Raw genomic sequence first — 25,476 nt, forward strand, 5'->3', positions numbered from 1 at the left:
AGTGATTGGTTCAGGACTGAGAAAGCAGTACCACAGGGCTGTCTGCGGTCACCCTGTTTATTTAACCTATATGCTGAGCACGTCATGAGAGATGCCGGGCTGGATGAGTTACAAGCTGGAATCAAGACAGGCAGGAGAAACATCAGCAACCTCAGATATGTGGAGGATACCACTCTAATGGCAGAAAGCGAATAGGAATTAAAGAACCTCTTGATGAGGGTGAAGGAGGAGAGTGAAACAGCCAGCTTAAAACTAAATATTAAAAAAACTAAAATCACGGCATCTGGCCCCATTACTTTATGACAAATAGAAAGGGAAAAGGTGGAAGTAGTGACAGATTTCCTTTCTTGGGCTCCAAAATCACTGTGGATGGTGACTGCAGCCATGAAATGAGAAGATGTTTGCTTCTTGGCATGGAAGCTATGACAAACCTAGACAGTGTGTTGAAAAGTAGAGACATTATTTTGCCAACAAAGGTCTGTATAGTCAAGGTTATGGTCTTCCCAGTGGTCATGTACAGATGTGAGAGTTGAACCATAAAGAAGACAGACTGCCAAAGAATTGATGCTTTTGAACTGTGGAGCTGTAGAAGACTCCTGAGAGTACCTTGGACTGCAAGGAGATCAAACCAGTCAACCTTAAGGGAAACTAACCCTGAATACTCATTGGAAGCACTGATGCTGAAGCTGAAGCTCCAGTATTTTGGTCACCTAACGCGAACAGCCAACTCACTGGAAAAGTCCCTGATGCTGGGAAAGATTTGAGGGCAGAAGGGGAAGAGGGCGTCAGAGGATGAGATAGCTGAATTCCATCACTGAAGCAATGGACATGAACTTGGGCAAACTGCAGGAGACAGTGAGGCACAGGGAGGCCTGGCGTGCTATGGGGTCGCAGAGTCAGACACAACTGGAGACTGAACAGCAACTGGGGGAGGGAGGATCTAAATTCACTTTACACTTTTCACACCATTCTTTAACTATTCCATGCTAACTTCAGTTTCTCCATTACCATACAGAAGAGACTCAACCTTGTCCCCTCCCCCTCAAACTCCTATGCTGAAGTGCTAAGTCCCCATGTGAATGGTACCTGGACACAGGGCCCCAAGGGTGACTCTCTGACCTGATGGGACTGATGTCCTTGTAGGGAGAGGAACAGACACCAGAGCTCGCTGGTGGCCAGCAGAGAGGAAAAGCCGTGTGAAGACACAGTTGAGAAGGCGGCCATCCACAAGCCCAGAGGAGAGCTCCCACCAGACACCAAACCTGCTGACACTTTAATTATAGACGCTCAGCCTCCAGAACTGTAAGAAGTAAGTGTCCACTGCTGAAGCTAGCATGACTATGGTATTCTGTTAAGACAGCTCAAGTAGGTGGCTAAGTGGTAAACAATCCACCAGCTAAAGCAAGAGGAGTAGAAGACATGGGTTCAGACTCTGGGTCAGGAAAATCCCCTGGAGAAGGACTTGACAGCCCGCGTCAGTATTCTTGCCTGGAAAATTCCATGGACAGAGGAGGTGGTGGGCTACAGGTCACGGAGTCACAAAGAGTTGGACAAAACTGAGCACACATGTACATTATTCCCAGCCAAAGAAGACTGATACAGATTTTGGCACTATGAAGCAGGTTTCTACTTTGTAACAAATACCTAAACGTGTGCATGTGACTTTGGAGCTCAGTGCTAGGGAAGGGCCTAAAGACATCAGAGGTTGTGTGCCAGAAAAAGTCTAAACTGCCGTGAAGGGACTACTGATAAAAATGTGGATGTTAAAGGCAATTCTGGTGGGAACTCAGGAAGGAAAGAGTGTTCTAGAGAAAGCCTCTATCATCTTAGAGAAGATATACAAGCTGTTAGAATGCTGGTAGAAATATGGACACAAAAGGTCATTCTGAGGAAATCTCAGCTAGAAATGAAGAATATGTTAATGGAAACTGAAAGAAAGGAGATCATTATTAGAAAGTGACGAAGAGCTTGGCTGAATGGTTTTATAGTGCTTTATGGAAGGCAGAACTACTCGTGAGAGATAAGACTGGATATTTAGCTGAGGAAAATTCTAAGCAAAGTGCTGGAAGGAGCAAGTTGCTTTCTCCATACCATTTATAGTAAAATGCAAGAGAGAGATAAGCAAAAAGGAACCAGCCTTTTGAAAACAGTGAGAAGGCACATTCTAAGAGCTTGACTGAACAATCACTTCTCAAGGAGATTAGCACCGGCAGAAACCATCGATTTAATCAGCTGTCTCAGAGAAGACAGGAATAGACAGGGTGACACCAGCAGACACAGCCAACCTGAACTAAGGTAAGGGAGCGCAGATGAGACACAGTAAGGGAAGGCGCTGAGACTCGAGATTCATCAGGATGGGGTCACAGGGTTATTTAGCTGAGAATACGCTTTCATCCTTCAAGAAAGACCCCAAAGGCACTTCAGTTACCATCAGGGCTGCAGCTCCTACTAGACTAGAGGACAGAGCGGCTTCCTCCTCAGTTTCAGAAGACAGGGGCCTCTGCTCAGTTTAGCTGCCAAGGAGCTGAGGCAGAGTCAAGGGGGCAGGGCCAACACCCAGAATCAGGGGGTGGGGTAGGGACCTCGGCAGGCCTGGAGGGCAAAGCACCCAGCAGAGAAGATGATTATTCCTGAGCCTTAAGATCTAAGGGAATCTGCCTTGCTAGGTTCTGAACTGATTTGGCACATTCAAATCTCCTTTCTGATGTCTCCCCATAGGATGGAAATGCCTATCCTGTGCCTGTCCCACCACTGTATCTGGGAGCACATAACCGGTACTACACAGGTTCACTGCTGGGGAAGGATTCTGATCAGGATGAGTCATCAGGTCTCACCCACTCCGGATCTAGATGACATTCAGATGAGATTCAAGACCCAGATTCCATACTGGTTAAGACTTTTGGGCTTGCTGGGATGAGGTAACTGCATTTTGCATGTGAGAAGACCATGGATTTGGGGGTGGGGGGCAAAAGAACAGAGTGCTATAGACTGAATTTGTCCCCACAAAATCGATGTTGAAGCCTCAATTGCCAACAGGACGGTATGTGAAGACAGGGCCTGTAGGGAGGTTCAGTCAGTCCAGTTCAGGGGCTCAGTCCTGTCTGACTCTTTGCAACCCTATGGACTACAGCACGCCAGGCTTCCCTGTCCTTCACCAACTCCCAGAGCTTGCTCAAACTCAAATCCATTGAGTTGGTGATGCCATCAAACCATCTCATCCTCTGTCATGCCCTTCTCCTCCTGCCTTCAATCTTTCCCAACATCAGAGTCTTCTCCAATGAGTCAGTTTGTCACATCAGGTGGCCAAAGTATCGGAGCTTCAGCTTCAGCATCAGTCCTTCCAGTGAATATTCAGGGTTGATTTTCTTTAGGATTGACTGGTTTGATCCCCTTGCAGTCCAAGCAACTTTCAAGAGCTTTTTCCCCAACACCACAGTTCAAAAGCATCAGTTCTTTGGCAATCAGTTTTCTTTATGGTCCAACTCTCACATTCATACATGACCACTGGATAAACCACAGCTTTGACTAGACGGACCTTTGTTGGCAAAGTAATGACTCTGCTTTTTAATATGCTGTCAAGGTCGGTCACAGCTTTTCTTCTAAGACGCAAGTGTCTTTTAATTTCAAGGCCGCAGTCACCATCTGCAGTGATTCTGGAGCCCAAGAAAATAAAGTCTGTTACTGTTTCCATTGTTTTCCCATCTATTTGCCATGAAGTGATGGGACTGGATGCCATGATCTTAGATTTCTGAATGCTGAGTTTTAAACCAGCTTTTCACTCTCCTCTTTCATCAAGAGGCTCTTCAGTTCCTCTTTGCTTTCTGCCATAAAGGTGGTGTCATCTTTCTATGAGGTTACTGATATTTCTCCTGGCAATCTTGATTCCAGCTTGTGCTTCATCCATCCTGGCATTTCTCATGATGTACTCTGCATATAAGTTAAATAAGCAGGGTGACAATATACAGCCTTGACGTACTCCTTTCCCAATTTGGAACCATTCTGTTGTTCCATGTACAGTTCTAACTGTTGCTTCTTGACCTGCATAAAGACTTCCCAGGAGGCAGGTCATGTGGTCTGGTATTCCCATCTCTTGAAGAATTTTCCACAGTTTGTTATGACTGACACAGTCAAAGGCTTTGGCATAATCAATAAAGCAGAAGTAGATGTTTTTCTGGAATTCTCTTGCTTTTTCGATGATCCAGCAGATGTTGGCAATTTGATCTCTGGTTTCTCTGCCTTTTCCAAATTCAGCTTGAACATCTGGAAGTTCTGAGTTCACACACTGTTTAAGCCTTGCTTGGAGAATTTTGAGCATTACTTTGCTAGTGTGTGAGATGAGTGCAATTGTGTGGTAGTTTGACCATTCTTTGGCATTGCCTTTCTTTGGGATTGGAATGAAAACTGACCTTTTCCAGTCCTGTGGCCACTGCTGAGTTTTCCAAATTTGCTGGCATATTGAGTGCAGCACTTTCACAGCATCATCTTTCAGGATTTGAAACAGCTCAACTGGAATTCCATCACATCCACTAGCTTTGTTCGTAATGATGCTGCCTAAGGCCCACTTGACTCTGCACTCCAGGATGTCTGGCTCTAGGTGAGTCATCACACCATGGTGGTTATCTGGGTCATGAAGATCTTTTTTTGTATAGTTCTTCTGTGTATTCTTGCCACCTCATCTTAATATCTTCTGCTTCTCTTATGTCCATACAATTTCTGTCCTTTATTGTGCCCATCTTTGCATGAAATGCTCCCTTGGTATCTCTAATTTTCTTGAACAGATCTCTGCTTTTTCCCATTGTATTGTTGCCTCTATTTCTTTGCATTGATTACTAAGAAAGGCTTTCTGATCTCTCCTTCCTATTCTTTAGAACTGTGCATTCAGACTGGTATATCTTTCCTTTCTCCTTCGCTTTTCCCTTCTCTTCTTTTCTCAGCTATTTGTAAGGCCTGCTCAGACATTTTGCCTTTTTGCATTTCTTTTTCTTGAGGATGGTCTTGATCACTGCCTCCTGTACAATGTCACGAACCTCTGTCCATAGTTCTTCAGGTACTCTGTCTATCAGATCTAATTCCATGAATCTATTTGTCACTTCCACTGTATAATCGCAAGGGATTTGATTTAGGTCATACCTGAGTGGTCTAGTGATTTTCCCTACTTCAATTTTTGTCTGAATTCGGCAATAAGGAGTTCATGATCTGAGCCACAGTCAGCTCCCAGTCTTGTTTTTGCTGACTGAATAGAGCTTCTCCATCTTCGGCTGCAACGAATATAATCAGTTTGCTTTCAGTGTTGACTGTCTGGTGATGTCAGTGTGTAGAGTCGCCTCTTGTGTCGTTGGAAGAGGATGTTTGCTATGACCAGTGAGCAGGGAGGTAACTAAAGTTAAATGAGGTCATACGTTGGGATCCTAGCCAATGAGCATGATGCCCCTTGAGAAGAAGAAGAGCCCCTGGAGACATGCTCCTCCGTGTGGGCATGACGGGAAGGAGACCATCTATGAAGAGAGGCCTCGTCAGAAACCAAACCTGCCTGCACCCTGAGCATGACCTCCACCTCTAGAATGGTGCAAAAATAAACGCCTGCTGTTCACAGCCACGTGAGCAGACTAATACAGGTGACCCTGAAACAGTGTGGGGGATTGGTGGTACCAACCCTCTAGGCGTTCAGAGCTCAAGTCTGACTTACACTCGTCCTCAGATACGTGCTCCCTCCACACTCACAGACCCTCAGCATCCCAGTTCCACATCCACATTATCAACCAACCTCTCAGGAGTGCAGGGCTGGCCACTGCAAAAACCCACATGTAAGTGGACCCACACAGCTCAAACCCAGTGTTCAAGGGCAAACCATTCATTACAGCTACTATCCACCATTTTTCCTTATCTAGTCTGCTGACCAATTTCCACTTTACCGAATTCTGATTCAAAGATTAATTCTTTTTATGTCTTACCTGATTCTGTAAAGCAGAATTTGCTACCCCACCATCAACCCTTGGCATCTGTCTCTTATCAAAGTCCTTAAACATGGTAATTCAAGTATCTGCATCTCTCTCCACGTGAATGAGGACAGAGTTCACAACCCTGCATCTTTATTCCTAAGACTGAACAACCCACAGGGGCTCCAGAAGTGTTAGCTGCATGATCTGCTTAAACCTAGACCACATTCTGGCCATACAATTATCTACTGTTTTATTAATAAAAAGTTTATCACTTAACAAAGAGTAGAAGTGTGTCACCTTCAAGAGAGTTTCAGCAAATGCAGCCGATCACTTACCCTAATGCACCTCACGCAGACACTCACACGGGGTAAGGAGATTACCGAACAGCACTCTGTGTCCTCCAGTCACAAGCTTCTGGCTGGTGAACTAGAGGAGCCCACACCCGCCCCGCACATCAGGGCCCTCAGCAGACGTCCCACCGCAAACATGCAGGAGAAAACAAGAGCCCGTCAGAGAGGAACACTGTCATTTGCCCCAAAACCTGTGCAGCGACCTGGACCTCCTTCCGTTCTCATCCTCCTAGACAAGAGGAGGAAACGCCCTTGCCCACGCCGCCATCACAGCCGCCCACTGTCTGAGAGCTCCGCACGCCCCTCCTTCTCACCTGCTACTCCTCTGAACGTCAAGGCTCTCAGTATAAGCACAAAAGGGCTCCGGGGCTGAGAAAGGAGGGAGGCGGCACAGGGGGTAGTGTACGGCAATCATCCGACTCATTTCCCACGTTACAAAGGATAAAGCTCTATTTCTCACTGCATGCTGCTACTGGAAGAACAGAGACGAAAATCTGAGTTTCCTACGGCCTGACCTGGCGGCCTACTCCACGTCCTTCCTGAAGGCTAAGACTGACCGTGAACCAAGCTGAGCTCGTGAGGGTCCCTCAGCAAACCTGCTCCTCCTCCAGATCTGCCTGTGGATGACAGTCACCATTCCTGTGGAGTAAAGAACCTGGCCTTGCCCAAAGCGAGGTCTGAATTTTGCCCACGATGCTGGCATGTCATCCAGGTCATACCTGATGGGCATCTGTGTTCAGGACAGGGGCTGGCCATACCCAGCCTCACGTGGTGGGCCAGAAAAACCAGCATGCAATTTAGCGTGGAGGTGAGATGACCATGCAGGCAATTACAGGCTATGGGTCACTCAGACGTGCTGCAATAAAAACGCCATGTGAGCTTCCCTTGTGGGAAATACAAGTAGCCCCCCAGCATTTTGAAAGTTCACTTTATGCCATTTCACTTTTCTGAAAGACCTACATTAGTACCTATTTTCACTAGGTGGAAGAAATCTGAAGAAAACTGTCACTTTTATGAAGAAAGGCAAAAGGCAAAGACAATGTCAGAGTCGGTTCTGGAGTCAGCTGTTACAGAGGCAGTGTGCACCCTGAGCAGAGAGTGACACCACCCAGTTCTGCCCCGGGAACCACACTCAGGTCTCAGCATCCAGCCACCACGACCCTGACCTAGGTCTGAGGCATCTGTGCCCCATCTGGTTTATTCTGTGCCTCCGTGAGCAAGGCGGCCCCTCAGGTACTTGTTCCTTCCCTTTATGCTATTTCAGTTCAGGAGAGGTTTCCGAGCAACCCTCTAGTCTGGGACGGTAGGGAATCTGTACCCCACACATGTCGTCCGACATGGAGGCCACAGGGTGATGGATCCAAAGGACAACAGGCACCTCACATCTGGAATCCTCCCAGACTCTGTCCTATGCATCTCTCAAGAGGCTGATTTTAATCTGTCTTCTTTACCTGTAATAGATGGTAAGTGAAGTGAAGTTGCTCAGTCGTGTCCGACTCTGGGCGATCCCATGGACTGTTGCCCACCAGGCTCCTCTGTCCATGGGATTTCCCAGGAAAGAGTACTAGAGTGGGTTGCCATTCCCTTCTCCAGGGGATCTTCCCAACCCATGGATAGAATCTGGGTCTCATGCATTGCGGGCAGACACTTCACATTCTGAGCCACCAGGGAAGCCCTTGGTAGCCATGGATATAATTGATTACAGTGAGTTCTGTGCATCCTTCTAGAGAATTACCAAAGCTGAGGGTGGTTTTAGGAACCCTCACCAAACAGCTTGAGGTTGGTTTCAAACGTGAGAGGGGTGCTCCCTGAAGTCTGCAGTTGGGCCAACTCCAGGAGCATCCTCCTTTCCTCCCCGTCTCAGCCCCTCCACGCCTGCCCTGTCAGAAACCCCCACCCGCTCTCTCCCCAAACCACGGGCAGGATCTCCCCACTGCTGCAACCATCCCGTCTGCTCTGGGTGACTGCAAGAGCTCCTAACAGACCTCGAGTTTCTAGCCTGACCACCACAGAGTCAACTCTCAACACACCATCCAGGGATCTCTGCCAAGTGTCAGATCACGTCACTCCCTGAGCAAAGGCCCTCAGCAACTCCCGCTCCCAGAGGATGAGCAGCAGAGTCCTGCCAACACCCCCAGGCCCTGCTCAGGCAGCTGCGACCCCCGTCTCTGCACCATAGCTGGGCCCAGCCCCTCCACTCCAGCCCCCCGCCGCCTTCGCTTTGTCCTGAAGGCCCCAGAAGCACTCCCGCCCCGGGCTCACCAGCCTTTCCTCCGGGTAGAGAACACTGCTGCCCGCCCCTCACACACGCACAGCTGGGCTCCCTACCTCCTCCAAGCATCTCCTCATCCTGCCTTCTTACAGGGTCACACCCCAACATGGCCTAGTCTTTCCTTTCTTTCTCTGCTCTCCTAACCCCCTACAAAGAACCAATAAATTGCAGAAGAAACTTCAGAATCTGTTTTGTCTGGGAAAGATATCCTGGCTACTATGAAGATTTGTAATTTCACTAATGGTTCTCAGTCATGTTCGAAATAAGGAGCTAGCAAACTCCTGAGGGCTCATGTGTGTAAATAAAGTTTCACTGGCACTCAGTCATGCCCCTCGATTTATGCACTGACTGTGATTTACTGTAGAACCAGAGGAGAGCTGAGTACTGCTACACGGGCTACTTGGTCCCCTAGCCTGAAACACTATCTACTCTTTAAGAAAAGTTCGCTGATCTCTATTCTAGGTAATTTAGATTTACAGACAAGGGACCCCACACACTGACAAAGCAAATTCACATAACTAGATCTGGCTTGATTTAAAAAGCCAAAAAATACCACTAGAACACATCCTTTCAACAACTGGAAAACACAGGGCCTCTCCCAGCTGACAAGGAAAAGGTCACATCTCTTCCAGCAGTGACAATAACTCAGGGAAAAGTTGATAAGGGCTCACAGTGTCCAGTATGCAAAGAGGATCACACAGGTGAGAAGGAAGTCCAACAGTTACCCTGAAACCACTACTTTGACAGCAGTTGTATTGCGTTGTGGTTACAAGTGCATGATGCATGTCCTATATGTAGGAAGAGCTTAAAAGGCGAGGACACTAGTCAGCAAACAGAGCTCTAGGGCTTCTGCAAACAACAGATTTAGCAGTGACAGCCAGTTACATGAGTTCCTGTAGACGGACTTCGTGAAACTGAAGACCACCTCTGAGCCAGGGCTATGGTAGACTTCTTATCACGCTGTTAATTGTATCACAGGTGGATTTAGGAATCACTTAAGAAACCCCAACTCATAATATTAATTTACTAAGTGTTTTTCTTCTCTAAATCTAAAGTTAGTATCTACAGATGGAATTGTATCTGCAACCCAGTGCCTCTTATTCCTGAATTCATAGTGATAATTTTGCAAGTGTGAAACTTAATTATGTGGGTTTCCCTCATCAAAATAGAATTGGTTCCTTAAAGTCTACCGAGGGTCCTGCTAGCTGTCACGTTACCCTGTGACGGATGTTTCCACCTCTTTCTCCAACCTCCACCCTGTCATCAGTGTACTTTATAGTAAACACAGTGGAACCAGAGCCCTAAAGTCCTGCTGATATAAAGTCCTTCAGCTTTAATTGTACAAAAGCATCTGCTCTTGGCCACATTAGCCACGGAGTGAGGTCACATTAATTCAGGAATCTGAGAGTAATGATTTTGCTTTTTCTTAAATCTTTAGAGAGCAAATCAAAGCAAGGTTACAGTGGGAAGGAGAAAGTGGCTTCTTATGGTATTCTTTGGTTTTTTTCATTTTTATTTTTAAAGACTACTTCACAAGATGCAGCTTCTGCAGAAACCAACATGACAAATGACATGTCTTAGGAGTCTTATGTTGGTAGGAATCTGATTCTGGTTCCTTTTTGGGAATGAACTGGGCAGCATACAGGCACAAAAAGACAGAAGTTTGAAATCTTCGGTTCTAAGGTTTTTTTTTTCACTGATTCCCAACTCACTGTTTATCCTAGGGATCTTAAAATAATTTCCCCACAGAAATTATTTCATTACTGCTTCCACAGCAAATGCATGTTTTTTATAATTCATTGGTCTTCAGGAATTGAGGTTTTATGCTGTCTCACTTTAATTTTTAAAGCCCACTTATTGTCTCTGAAACCTTTCTGTTTGCTCAGTTCTGGCTGTGCTTGGAGTCACACTGATTATTGTGATCACGCCCACAACCTGACCCAGGAGAGGCAGGCCTTCTTTTTCAGTCTAACAGTGTTCCATGCACATGCACAGGCTCTTTGGCGCACTTAGGTGTTTGTGTGTATGTGTTAGTCACTCAGTCGTGTCCGACACTTTGCAATCCCATAGATGTAGCCCACCAGTCTCCTTTGTTCATGGGATTCTCCAGGCAAGGATACTGGAGTGGGTTGCCATTCCCTTCTCCACAGGATCTTCCCAACCCAGGGATCGAACCAGGGTCTCCTACATGGCAGGTAGACTCTTTACCATTTGAATCACCAGGAAAGACTATTAAATGTTTAAAGTTGAATAAATGAAGAAACTTAAGAATGCTGCTAGGAAAAAAAAATCAAGATCTATTTTAACAACAATAAATGTCTTCCATTAACAGGGACAAATGTTTTCCAAAATGAAATTTTTTAATGTATTAAAAAATATACAAAAACTTACTGAGTTTATAAAAACGTAAGGAAAAAAAATTAAGAAAGAACTCATTAGAAATTCCCTGGTGGTCCAATGATTAGGATTCCATGCTCTCACTGCTGAAGGCCTGGGTTCGATCCCTGATCAGAGTACTAAAATGCCACAAGCTGCCCAGCATGGCAAAGAAAGGGAAGGAAAGAGAGACTGAAGGAGGGAAGCAGGGAGAAAAAAAGAAGAGAGACAGAGAAAGAAAAAAAGAAAGAACTTGTTGACAAAGATTAGTTCAAAGTTTTAAAGACTGATGCAACAAATCTGAAAAGAGATGCAGACAAGGATTTTTCATCAAAGTGTTGTTTACAAAAATGGAAAAACTGCACAACATAAATGTCCAAGTAGCCATCACTAGAAGACCAGCCAAATAAATTGCTACATCCTAAGAAGGGAATGCAATATACACAAAAATGATGCGTCTGTCCTGAAGAGATGCCTGCAATGTGTCAACCAGTGATTACCAAAAATCACATGAAAAGTAATCACATCTATGTAAAATTACAACACAGAGGGTATATGGGAGAAGGGGCTTTCTGCAAATATTTGAGCACATTAAAAAATATCTAGATAGAACAATGCAGTGGTTATTGATTGTTGGTGATATAAAAGGTAGCTTGCTCTTTTAAGATTTTCTTGATTTTCTTTCTTGGACTTTTATTAATGAGCCCTTATTGCTATTATCATTATCATTAAAATAATGCTGTTTCCACTTTCAAGAAAAGAAAAATCAAAACTTACCCAACTAAAAGAAGAAGTGCACAAATCACAACAAATCCCAAAGTATACTTGAGTGCCATTTTAACTTGCTAGATGTCAAAGGAGAAAAAACATTCCATTTAGTAAAACTTTTAAAATACAAAGTATTCTTGCTACAGTGTAACAGTACTTTCATGTCCAATGTACATTTATTTATATTCCACTGTGCAAAGTTCCTCTTTATTGAAAAACAATGTATATAACACATCTTAAGTATCTTTCACACTATACTAGATTTTTTAAATCTTTTCAATGATTAGATCTCATGAAAAGGCAGTACACCTAAAATATAATTCTTTGTGGGAGACTTAACAGTAATTAATTTACTTTAATAAGTACCAGAATATTTAATAAAATATTCCTCAAAATAGAGAGCAATCAGAATCTACAATGCCCGTACCCCAATTCATCAAAATGGGTTAAGTAATAATTAAGCAACAATTATAACATTTATGTATGCTTGGATATACATATAATATACAAAACATATACTTATAAAAATTTATTTTATAAATATGCATGCATATATATAAGGCACATGCCATGCCAGGACTGTTTCTAAGAACTGTACATATGTTAAATTCATTTCATACTTACAACACCCCTGAGATAGGCATTCCCATCCCTGCTTCAGAGATAAGGAAACTGTGGCCCAGAGGTTAAACAGTTTACCATATGTCATATATGTGCCAAGGGATTAAACAAGGACTTGAAACCAAGAACTCAGTTCTTTAAATTCTGTGCTTTGCTTGGTACGCATAATATAAGCCAAAGTTTAACAAAAACACAAACTAGACACTCTAAATATATGGAAAGAAAGTTAATCTCAAAGGAAAAGCTACATCAGTGAGAAAAGAAAACATGACTTGTCTCTAGGCCTAATGAGATCTCTAAAATAATCACCTTTTAAAATTTAACTGTATGCTTCACATGATAAATTCTTATTCACAAAGGAGCTGAGACAGTCTTTAGGAAAATACCTAAGGTAAAGTTAAGGAGGGTCAACCACAGGGGATGGGGAAGATGCACTTGAGAAGCAGTGAGGAGAGGAAGCACCTGCTCAGCCCGTTTTCAACAGCAGATCTGTGACTAGCCACTCTACCTTACACACCCTGGGTCTTCAAATACAGAATCGCACATTATTTGCAGATAATAATCCAACTTTCTTTATGAATATTTAAACACTTTTTCCTCTAACAAATTGAACTGACTACCACTCTGGGAATCATTTAAAATATTGCTGATGTACTCTGCTAATGATCTTAATGCAAATGCTGTAAAGTTTTAATAAGCACGGCTATGTCTAATGCTGGCTTTTGAGTGAATATATTTGCGTACGTATTTAAATGTTTCAAACCAAAAACAAGTTATAAAACAAATTCCTGTAACTCAATAAAAAGACAAAATAAATTTATTCTTTTTATGCTGTTTTTCCCTTAAATTAGAAATAAAGTGTTCAATTTCGGCAAACACCTTTCAACATACAATTTCTTCTAGGACCTATTAAATTACTATATATTAACAGAAGTTCTGGTTCTAAACCACCAATGCATTCCAGAGACAGGCCCAACTCAGTTATATACTATATTAATGTGCTTCTAAGATCTTCCTGAATTCTACCTGCCAAGGTTTCAGTGAAGAGTATTATACCAAGACTTAAGTGACCTCGGTCTGCAGGTTTGGACATGCACGTGCACTCTACTGGTCAGGTTTCTGTACTACTGTGGGATCAGTAAGGACAGTCTGCGAGTCCCCCTTTCCATCCGAGAACGTGTCAGCAAACCGCATCCTGTGTCCACGCGCGGCCCCTCCTACCGCACGTCCCGCTCACTCAGCACTGGCCTCACACAGAAGCACGCGTGCTGGCCCAGCTGCAGAACTGCTCAAGAACAACAGCCACAGTATCCTGTGACTCCTGGGCACTGGGATGTAGTTAGTTTGACCCCGGGTGTGCTGCAGGTGTAAAATGCACTCTAAATTTCACAGAATGTGAAAAAGAGTAACGTCTCATTAATAACGCTCTTGACTATCTGAAATAATACTTCGAACATATAATATTAAATACAATGTGCCATGAAAAATAATTTTAATTGTTCTTTCTACTTATTTTATTGTGGCTACTAGAAAATTTTAAATTCACATGTGGATTACACTATATTTCTATTAGACAACACTGCTTGAGAATAAATTCAAAGTCACATTATTTGAAAACAGGAGGAAATAATCCCTTCCCCCCAAATTGAGACCTCTAAAATAAAGCTACTTACAGTGCATTTACCAGTATCATCATCATCCTTTTCTTCATAGTAGAAGTAGACAAAAGGGATCCAGAAGAACACACAGAATAATATAACAGAATATAAGGCTGTAGAAAGAATGAGATGAGATATAATAAAAACACGGGAACTTAACAAATGTTTCAAATATATAGGTACACACACCCCAGATTCACTCATCTCTATCTGACCCCTAGACCTGCAACTTGATATGTATGTGTAATATCCAAATCAACCTTTTCTGACCTCTGTTTCAAGAAATCAACACCATTATTATAACATAGCAAATCATAATTCAAATTAACGTTGGGGCAATTTTTAGCAATAATCATGATACTAAATGTGTCGATAAATTGTGGCCTCTAACACACCACAGCTCTAAGAACTTTCTGTGAACGACCTTATGTAAATAAACTAACTTTTATATTCTTTCCAACTTAATACTGAGTACAGCTGACACATTTGCCAGTCACTCAAGTTAAAGAAACAGCTGTAACTGATACGATTCTTTTGTTACAAATAATTTCCCCAACCTATGTCTATAAGGAGTAGACAGGGGCAGAGGAGGAGATGGTCAGAGGGTATCATCCACTCAATGAGCACGAATCTGAGCAAACTCCAGATGACGAAGGACAGGGAAGCCTGGCATGCTGCAGTCCATGGCGTCACGACGAGTCGGACACGACCCAGAGACTGAGCAACAAAGTTTAAAATATGCACTGTTATGAACTGATCTTATAAAAAAATCAGGGTAGAGAAATTGTAAGAAACAGTAAAATCAGATACAAAGTTAACTGATACGAACTTCTATTTATCTGCTTTAAAATAACATTAGATTTGAGATACTTTCAACCAGTAGTCAGTCAAAGTATTGTTTTAATTCAGCATAGAACTTGAAATTTCAACAGCTATAGATACAGTATTTAAAACAAAAACAACATAAACAATTTTTCAGACTCGAGAAACCTAAGAAATCTGTGTATTTACATTTATTTTCATACACTATTTCATGGGAAATAGTGACTATGCAATTATATAAAGAGACCACAGGATGAGAATCATTATACTCCTTTATCCAAAAAAGTATTATTAAAAGTTTGTTAGTAATATATAATACTTAAAATAAATTATTAACAAATTAAAATAGCTACTTTTAATTACTAACAAATTAAAAGTATTGTTAGTAATGTATAATAAAGCTAAATTACTCATTCTCTTGGGAAGAATGACTATAAATTACAGAATTTTTAAACATGATCTAAATACTAGCTAGCACTGTTTCATTTTTCTGGAAGTCACTTATGAAATAGCCCCCACTAAACGCAACATAGTTAAAAAAAAAAAACTCAGAACAACCAGACTCTAACTGATAGAAAGGTCAGAGTTAATTTATACTGCCCAATCACAGCATGACTGTCAGCATACTCAATTCTGGGACTACAGATACTTTGTGAAATCTATGCAGCCTCTGAATATTGTAAGGAACTAAAAATGACAGTAAATATTTAAGGGTAATAAATACTGACGTTTCTACTATAAACCAGAGAGTAGCCAGAATTAACATTGTTATTACCAATCTAAGAGCCAGTGGAAATAAACAAGTATTCAAAAAAGTACCAAAATACTGGGTGGACCATAAAGAAGGCTGAGCTCTGAAGAACTGATGCTTTTGAACTGTGGTGTTAGAGAAGACTCTTGAGAGTCCTGTGGACTGCAAGGAGATCAAACCAGTCAATCCCAAAGGAGATCAGTCCTGAATATTCACTGGAAGGACTGATGCTGAAGCTCCAATATTTGATCACCTGATGCAAAGAGCCAACTCACTGGAAAAGACCCTGATGCTGGGAAAGACTGCAGGAGGAGAAGGGGACGACAGAGGATGAGATGGCTGGATGGCATCACTGACTCAATGGACGTGAGTTTGAGCAAGCTCTGGGAGTTGGTGATGGACAGGGAGGCCTGGCGAGCTGCAGCCCACAGGGTGGCAAAGAGTCAGACAAAACTGAGTGACTGAACAACAAAAAGCTTCAAAAAATTAAACATAAAAGGGAAAACACTATAAATCACCCTAAACACTGTATCAGTCTTAGGACTGAAATAATCAAATAATTTATTAAGAACAGGAAAAACCCTAAATTATAACAGAGTTTATTGGGCTGACAGCCATATGCCAAGCTTGATAAACTGACAGATGCAGTAAGGTCTGGCTTCAGCCGCAGCATGCCTGTGTCTACTACTTGGTGGCCTTGGCCTTGGCAGCCACAGAGTGCAGTGACTGTTTCAGAAGCATTCCCAGTATTCAGGGGCCAATAAGCATCACTGACAAGGTGCTCATCATTAATCCCTGGGGGCTCAGATGGTGAAGCATCTGTCTGTAATGTGGGAGACCCAGGTCCGATCCCTGGGTCAGGAAGATCTCCTAGAGAAAGAAATGGGAACCCACTCCAGTATTCTTGCCTGGAAAATCCTATCGACGGAGGAGCCTGGTAGGCTACAGTCCATGGGGTCACAAAGAGTCGGACATGACTGAGCGACTTCACTTTCTTTACTTTCATAATTATTAGTCATTAGGAAGATTCAAACTAAGCCCATAATGAGAGGCTACAAGACCCCAGAATGGCTAAAATTAAACTGACAATACCACATATTGACAAGAATGCAGAACATACTTCCCCATGCTTTTCAAGAGGGACTATAAACAGCAAAACCCTGCGGAGAACTGTCCAGCAGTTCCTCCCCAAGTTAACATATACCTACCACATAACTAGACAGTTCCACTCCCCCAGCAATGAAGTGTAGCAACACAGGCGAAGTCTTTCTGCCCAGAGAAGCCTGCCTGAGTGGCAGAGTCCAGGGTTCTCAGTGGTGATGTATAATGCAGGCACAAGTGCCTGAGTGACCAGTTAAGATTACCAGAAGTACAGACTCCAAGAAGGAAAGCAGCTGCACCACAAGTCACACACACAAACAATCTAGACAAGCTGGACTGCATGGTTCTGTATTCAGTGGTATATATCCACTAATCAGTGAGTACTATCAGGTGACATCCAAGGGCCAGGTTTCCAGGTACTGGTCAAGGCTCACCCACATAAGCAGGTTCCCCCCTCAAGAAATGTGAGAAGGAAACAATATCAAGTCTGATTCACAAGAAAGTTGACAGCAATATTATTAACAGTGATCAAAACCTGGAAATGACCCAAATGTCCAGCAACAGGTGAACAGATAAGCCGAGAGGTACAGGCATACAAATGGCAATGAGAAAGAAAAAACTATGAATACCTGTGATAAGGATGGACCTCACAGACCTTAGGCTGAATAAAAGTAGCACAGACACTGGAAGATGTACACCTTCTGAAAGTCGCTCAGTCGCATCCGACTCTTTGTGACTCCGTGGATATAGTCCATGGGATTCTCCAGGTCAGAATACTGGAGTGGGTAGCCTTTCCCTTCTCCAGGGGATCTTCCCAACCCAGGGATCAAACCCAGATCTCCTGCATTGAAGGTAGATTCTTTACCAGCTGAGCCACAGGGAAGCCTACACCTTCTAGTACAGCTTAAAGAAGTTCCAGAACTAGCAAAACTGGCTGATCATGACCCAAGTCAAAAAAGTATTTGGGGGCAGTTACTGACTTCCCTGGTGGCTCAGATGGTAAAGCGTCTGCCTACAATGCTGGAGACCCAGGTTCAATCCCTGGGTTGGGAAGATCTCCTGGAGAAGGAAATGGCAACCCACTCCAGTATTCTTGCCTGGAAAATCCCATGGACGGAGGAGCCTGGTGGGCTACAGTCCAAGGGGTTGCAAAGAGTCGGACATGACTGAGTGATTTCACTTCACTTTCACTGACTATAAAGAGACATGAAGATATACAGCAACCAAAAATCTCATACATTGCTCTAAGAATATCCAGAAAAAGTTTAGTGGGGACGACACGCGGTTCTGAAGAGACTCTGGGATATTGGTCTGTCCAGGGCTGCCCTGACACCACATCGTCAGCCATTTATTGTAATCGCACTGCTCTTTTTCAGTGTCCTTCAAAAAGAGCTCTGTCTTTAGCATGTAAATGTTAAACTGTAAAGAAAGAAACTAAAAATACATTAACATTTTCATGTGTTTCAGATCAGTTCTAATGCCAAGTTGGTACTATATATCTATAAATTTTAAAAATGCTATCATGAAACAGAGAAACTGATTCTTTTAAAGTTATACTTCAAACTGATAGCTATTTTCAAAGGAAACTTATTCTTAACTCCAACAGGAATGACACTCTCAAATCCTGACATCTTTATAAAATACATTTTACTTGTAATAGTTTTTGTTAAAAGATTGCTACTAACAAGTAAAAGATAAACAGACTTTTTGGTTTAATAGTCCCATTAATATCAAAGAAAACACACTAAAAATGAAATTTTAAACCTCATGCCTATGGAAATTGGCAGAAATTAGACTCATAAAACAAGTTATTTTTTTAAAACAAAACTAGCAAAAACAAGAGAACAGAAAGCCGTCAACTCTTAAAAAGCCAGACAAAAACTGTGGCAAAGAATACATGATAATTCTTACGATTTTTTAAATACACACAAACAACATATCTTTTGAAAACTGCATTTTTAAACTATAACTCACATAAGAATTAACTTGGGCAAATCAGGCTTCAGAATTTCTAGACATTCTTTATTCCTCCCGACTACCAATGAGAAATCTGAGACACAGAATAGCTCAGTCAATACTGTAATAGTATAATTAATCATTACAAAGCTTTTTGTTTTAGAGGGTCAAAGAATTAAGATATTCTGGGAATTCTAAAAGCCTTCTAAAATTATCCCACTGGCCCAGCTGAGGCAATCTGGGGTCAAGACCGCCAGCTGCACACACACCACCCATTTTCCTTTCAGCTCACTCTCCTTTTTGTCTTTCTTCCTTCGACTTTCTGCCTCAAATGTACACACAACAGCTTAAACACCAGCCACACCTCTAGACTCTATGGTGACCTTAAGGTGGCAATCGGGTACTAAGGAGGGAGAGCAGAGGGAAGCGAGCGGAGGCCCTGCAGAATGCTGCTACACCAGCCCGGGTACCTCTCTCCAGTCTTACTTTAACTGAGACTGAAAAACCATTCCAGCCATGTATTTCCAATCTGTTCACAGCACGTTGCAGGAGAAATGGGGTAACCCAAACATTCACCCCTGAGCCATGTCCTTGGTGGTCCTCTCTGGGAGTGGTCAGTAGATGAAGCTCAATTAGTCTGTGCCCCTGAACACAGCAGTATCGTGATGGGCCACCTAGTCCAGGTTCAAAACATACTTGCCCTGATAACCAGTAGTCCTCTAATAAACACCAGGCCCTCCAGCTGAAATGGGAGGTATTGTTGCCTGATTACTCAGTGGAATAAAGAGACCAAAATCTGTTATTGTTGTTCAGTAACACAGAGGTGTGCAACTCTTTGAAACCCCATGGACTGCAGCACACCAGGCTGCCCTGTCCTTCACCATCTCTTGCAGCTTGCTCAAACTCATGTCCATTGAGTTGGTGATGCCATCCAACCATCTCATCCTCTGTCAGGGTCTTTTCCAATGAGTCAGTTCTTCACATAAGGTCGCCGAAGTATTGGAGTTTCAGCTTCAGCATCAGTCCTTCCAATGAATATTCAGGACTGATTTCCTTTAGGATTGACTGGTTTGATCCCCTTGCAGTCCAAGGGACTCTCAACACCACAACTGTTGTTTTCTCCAATACTACAGTTCAAAAGTGTCAAATCTTCAGTGCTCAGCCTTCTTTATGGTCCAGTTCTCACATTCATACATGTCAACTAGAAAAACCATAGCTTTGACTAGATGGACCTTTGCTGGCAAAGTAATGCCTCTGCTTCTTAATATGCTGTCTAGGTTGGTCACAGCTTTTCTTCCAAGGAGCAAGCATTTTTTAATTTCATGGCTGCAGTCACAATCTACAGTGATTTGGGAACCCAAGAAAATAAAGTCTCTCACTGTTTCCATTGTTTCCCCGTCTATTTCCCATGAAGTGATGGGACTGGATGCCATGATCTTAGTTTTCTGAACGCTGAGTTTTAAGCCAGCTTTTTCACTCTCCTCTTTCACCTTCATCAAGAGGCTCTTTAGTTCCTCTTTGCTTTCTGCCATAAGGTTGGTGTCATCTTCGTATCTAAGGCTATTGCTACTTCTCCCAGCAATCTTAACTCCAGCTTGAGCTTCATTAAGCATGGCATTTCTCATGATGTACTCTGCATAGAAGTTAAATAAGCAGGGTGACAATATACAACCTTGATATATTCCTTTCCCAATTTTGAACCAGTCCGTTGTTCCGTGTCCAGTTCTAACTGTTCCTTCTTGACCTGCATGTAGATTTCTCAAGAGGCAGGTCAGGTGGTCTGGTATTCCCATCTCTTTAAGAATTTTCCACAGTTTGTTGTGATCCATACAGTTAAAGGCTTTGGTATAGTCAATGTAGCAGAATTAGTTTTTCTGGAATTCTGTTGTTTTTTCTATGATCCAACAGATGTTGGCAATTTAACTCTGGTTTCTCTGCCTTTTCTAAATCCAGCTGAACATCTGGAAGTTCTCAGTTCACATACTGTTGAAGCCTCGCTTGACAAGTTTGAGCATAACTTTGCTAGCATATGACATGAGTGCAATTGTGCAGCAGTTTGAACATTCTTTGGCACTGCTTTCATTGGGATCGGAATGAAAACTGACCTTTTCCAGTCCTAAGGTCACTGCTGAGTTTCTAAATTTGCTGGCATATTGAGTGCAGCACTTTCACAGCATCATCTTTTAGGATCTGAAACAGCTCACCTGGAATTCCATCACCTCCACTAGCTTTGTTTGCAGTGATGCTTCCTAAGGCCCAGTTGACTCTGCACTCCAGGATGTCTGGCTCTAGGTGAGTGATCACACCATCGTGGTTATCTGGGTCATGAAGATCTCTTTTGTAAAGTTCGTCTGTGTATTCTTGCCACCTCTTCTTAATAACTTCTGCTTCTGTTATGTCCATACCATTTGTGCCCTTTATTGTGCCCATCTTTGCATGAAATGTTCCCTAGGTATCTCTAATTTTCCTGAGGAGGTCTCTAGCCTTGCCCATTCTATTGTTTTCCTCTATTTCTTCGCACTGTTCACTGAGGAAGGCTTTCTGATCTCTCCTTATTATTCTCTGGAACTCTGCATTCAGATGGGTACATCTTAGTTTTCTCCTTTGCCTTTCACTTCTCTTTTCTCAGCTATTTGTAAGGCCTCCTCAGACAACCATTTTGCCTTTTTGCATCTCTTTTTCTTGGGGATGGTCATGATCGCTGTCTCCTGTACAATGTCAAGAACCTCTGTCCATAGTCCTTCAGGCACTCTATCAGTTCTAATTCCTTGAATCTATTTGTCATTTCCACTGTGTAACCGTTAGGGATTTTATTTAGGTCATACCTGAATGGCCTAGTGGTCTTCCCAAATTTAAGTCTGAATCCGGCAATAAGGGTTCATGATGAGAGCCACAGTCAGCTCCCGGTCTTGTTCTTGCCCCTGTATAGAGCTTCTCTGTCTTCAGCTGCAGAGAGTATGATCAGTCTGAGCTGGCGCTGCCGGTTCGGTGACGTCCACATGTAGAGCTGTGTCTCATGCTGTTGAAGAGGGTGTCTGCTGTGAGGGTGTGTGCCCCTGCCTTCTCACGGCAAACTGTTGGCCTCAGCCCTGCTTCATAGTACTCCAAGGCCAAACTTGCCTGTTATGGTCACACATAAATCATGCCTCCTCATTTGATGAAAGGGCTTCTATGGCAGCTCAGTGGTAAACAACCTGTGTGCCAATGCAGAAGCAGCAGCTTCGATCCAAAGGTCAGGAAGATCCTCTGGAGAAGAAAACGGCAACCCACTGGAGTATCCTTGCCTGGGAAATCCCGTGGACAGAAAGAGTTTGGCAGGCTACGGTCCATGAGGTCTCAAAAGAGTTGGACACAACTTGCCAGCTTAGTGAGTAACAACATCAACAATTCGATGAAACCACTGTTTTCATCCTTGCTGGAAGTATTCCCATACGGCTATAAAGAATTCTAGAGACAGCAGAGTTCAGCTGCAGGGTTTGAAGAGTAACAGTTTTGTGAAAGGGCCGCAAGGAGCACTAGCACAAAGCGCCATGCTCACATCCATTCCCTGGCTGCCAGTAACACGTGAACAGGTCACAGGAGAAAGGAACCACACGGTAGGGCGAGGTGCTTCCCAGCACTCTCTAACACACGCAAAGGGCACCTGTCGATTCATTTTAGCAAACTAGCAGTCTTCATATTCCACCCTGATGAGAAAAAGATAAAGGAAAATCACAGGCCAGTTTCACCTCTAAATCAAGCTTTAAAAGAAACCTAAACAAGATGACAGCAAATGAAATTTAGCAAAAAAAATTAAAAACAAACCCAAAAAGCTACCGCCATGACCAATCTAGGATTATCCAAGGAATGCAAAGATGGTTTGAGAACAATCTATTCCTGCAACACATCACTCAGAAGAGTGAAAATATGAAACAAACTTCACATGATTATCTCCCCCGACAAATGCATTCAGTTCAACAAACATCTACTGAGTATGTTCCAGGCATCATTCTAGGGGTCAAGGACCAAAGCTCACATCTTCCCTCCTCTCACACGGCTTACTTCTAGTGGGGAAAAAAAAAACATTTAGAATCACTAAATTAAACTACTCAGAGTACATTAAAAAAAAAATCTTAAATCAGTAGCAAAACCACATCCCAACTGCCAAAAGGCACTTGAAGCAGAAAGCTAAAAAAGCCAATAAATCTTAAAAGATATGCAACTTCATTTCCAAATAAGAGAAATGCAGATTAGTGAATGATCACCTCACGTTTGCCAAACTGGCAAAAACTACAAATACATGGTGATATCCAAGTTCTGGGTACAGAACAACTAGAAAGAGTACAACCTCCTAAGAGGACTTAAATTGGTACATTCAGAAAAATGATAGTGCACTGTTTAGGGTGTTGAAGCTGCACATGACCTATGACCCATCGATTCCACTGTGTGTATGTATTTTTGCACACATGCAACAGGAAACATGTATGAACACGTTCACTGTTTGCCCAAATGTCCAGAACGATAAGCATGCAGTACACAGTTACACATAATGATAATAAAGTACACCTTATGCAATAGCATGGATGAACCCTAGGAACACGTGACTTGAACAAGCAAATAATTTCATAGACACTTCAAAAAAGGTATAACTAAGGATATAGCCCATACTATAAGGCAAGTAAAGAATGAACACAGACTGAATTTAAACAGTGTTTATTTCTAAGGGGTTGGGGAGGAGATGGCATTGGGGAAAGGCACATAGGGGACTGCAAAACGCTGGCTTCAAACCTCATACCTTGTCTGCTTAATAAATACTCTGCAAGTATGAAAGTATTACGTGTTGAGTAAATACCAAAGCTGTCAACATTTGCAAAACAGCTGTGGCGGGCAGCCTCTGATGAGGCCAACATCTCTGATACTCATGCCCTGCTTCTGGGTGTGGGCAGGACTAGACTCACTGCTGACGACAGAGTATGACCAAAGCGGGGGATGAGTGACTAAGAAACTCTGGTTTCCATCTTGCTTGCTCCCATGTTATGAGCCGCCCTATGCAAAGTACATGCGACAAAACCTGACTTGGCTGAACACAGACAGCCCAGGCCTAAGGCCGCCTCTGCCCACGCCCCAGGACACCGCAGTCCCTGCTGAGAGCTGCATCTGGACTCTTAACCCACAGGAATGTAAGATAACGTCCGTCTGCGGTCTTAAACTGAGAAGTTTGGGGGCAATTCGTTACATGACAAGAGATGATCAGCACCACTGCTGGTAATACAGCAAAGTGGTTAACATTCCGATGCATGATCTGACAGATAGAACTTTCAGGAGAAAATCATCTATAGGTTCTGACTTAGAATACGTCATCTGAAGAACAATCGTTTCTCTTAAGGACTATTTTGGCTGGTTGTTCCTCTCTTTCCAATTAATTCCAAGGTTTATGCTGCAATGCTATTTTTATAACAAGAAACTGTTAGTCAGGGAAAAGGCTAAGCAATTTACAATGTAACACACAATTGTGTAGAAACTAATGATGACTAGACTGTTGACGCCAAAGCTACTTAGAAACATTAGCTGAAATACCGGTACATAAAATACACATAAACGGTACATAAACAGACATAATGCACATTAGCGTTACTAACTGACAATTCTTGGAAGCCATGTTGTGTGATACACAAAGAACCACATTCCAGTTTATAAACCTTGGTGATTCATAACTTTTCAGCTGCATTTTTCGCATAAGATTCTAACTTTAGAAAATAAAAAGAAAGCATAAAAATGCAAGTCCCCTCAAGTTTTAGGTCATAATAATAGCAGCTGTCCTGCACTGACGGCCTACCATATATCCAGCACTGTGCTATACTCCTCACTTACATCTGCTCATTAAATATTTCCCCAACGACTTCGTAATAAAATTGACATACCACAAAATGCACCAATTTTAAGTTCACAATTCGATGATTTTTAGTAAATGTATACAGTTGAGTAACTATCACTAGGATCCATTTTTAGAGCAGTTCCATTACCTCAAACAAGCTGCTCTGTGCCATTTTGCAATTAACCCCACTCAACTCCTAGTTTGAGGCAAGGACTGATCTGCTTTCTGTCTCCAGAGATTTGCCTTTTCTGGACATTTCATATTGAGGTAATTAAACAAGACGTAGTCTTTGCATCTGGCTTCTTTTACTAAACATGGGGCTGAGAGTTTTCTTCTTTCTTTCTGTGAAGAGTCAGATCTTATTCTAACTCTGCAGCCTGTACATCTCTGTCACACCCACTCAACTCTGATGTTAGAGCATGAAAATGGCCACAGAAAACAGGAATGCCAGTTTGCTGAACTCTGACTTAGACTGCACACACAGAACACATTTCACTTAAACACTCAGTGATTGCTGGACATGTGGATTCTTTCCAGTTCTGTGCTATTATGAAAAAAGCTGCTATGGAATTTGCATACATATCTTCATGTGGACATTATATCCATTTCTTGAGCATATTCCTTAAAGTGTAACTGCTGGATCACATAGATTAAACTAAAAAATTTAACATTTTCAGTTCAGTTCAATTCAGGCACTCAGTCCTGTCTGACTCTTTGCGACCCCATGATCACAAAGCCTGCAGGACGCCAGGCTTCCCTGTCCATCACCAACTCCCGGAGCTTGCTCAAACTCATGTCCATCGAGTTGGTGATGCCATCCAACCATCTCATCCTCCTGCCTTCAATCTTTCCCAGCATCAGGGTCTTTTCAAATGAGTCAGTTCTTCTCATGAGGTGGCCAAAGTATTGGAATTTCAGCTTCAGCATCAGTCTTTCCAATGAATATTCAGGACTGATTTCCTTTAGGATGGACTGGTTGGATCTCCTTGCAGTCCAAGAGACTCTTAA

General features: G+C 42.7%; 1 protein-coding gene and 1 non-coding gene across 2 annotated transcripts in view; one reads left to right on the forward strand and one right to left on the reverse strand.

The window, feature by feature from the left end:
* The window catches only part of LMBRD1 (LMBR1 domain containing 1), a 132,604-nt gene that overhangs the window by 72,170 nt on the left and 34,958 nt on the right, over positions 1–25,476 (reverse strand). Inside the window, exons 4-5 of the mRNA XM_043890004.1 lie at positions 14,000–14,097; positions 11,715–11,782 (exon numbers count right to left, since the gene is read on the reverse strand). Coding sequence (XP_043745939.1) covers positions 11,715–11,782; positions 14,000–14,097 — 166 coding nt within the window. The remainder of the gene's footprint in view (positions 1–11,714; positions 11,783–13,999; positions 14,098–25,476) is intronic.
* Positions 17,640–17,711, forward strand: TRNAC-ACA. The gene has a single exon. It is a non-coding gene; the product is annotated as a tRNA-Cys (tRNA).

Source organism: Cervus elaphus, chromosome 28 (assembly GCF_910594005.1).
Source record: "Cervus elaphus chromosome 28, mCerEla1.1, whole genome shotgun sequence".
Taxonomy (NCBI): Eukaryota; Metazoa; Chordata; class Mammalia; order Artiodactyla; family Cervidae; genus Cervus; species Cervus elaphus.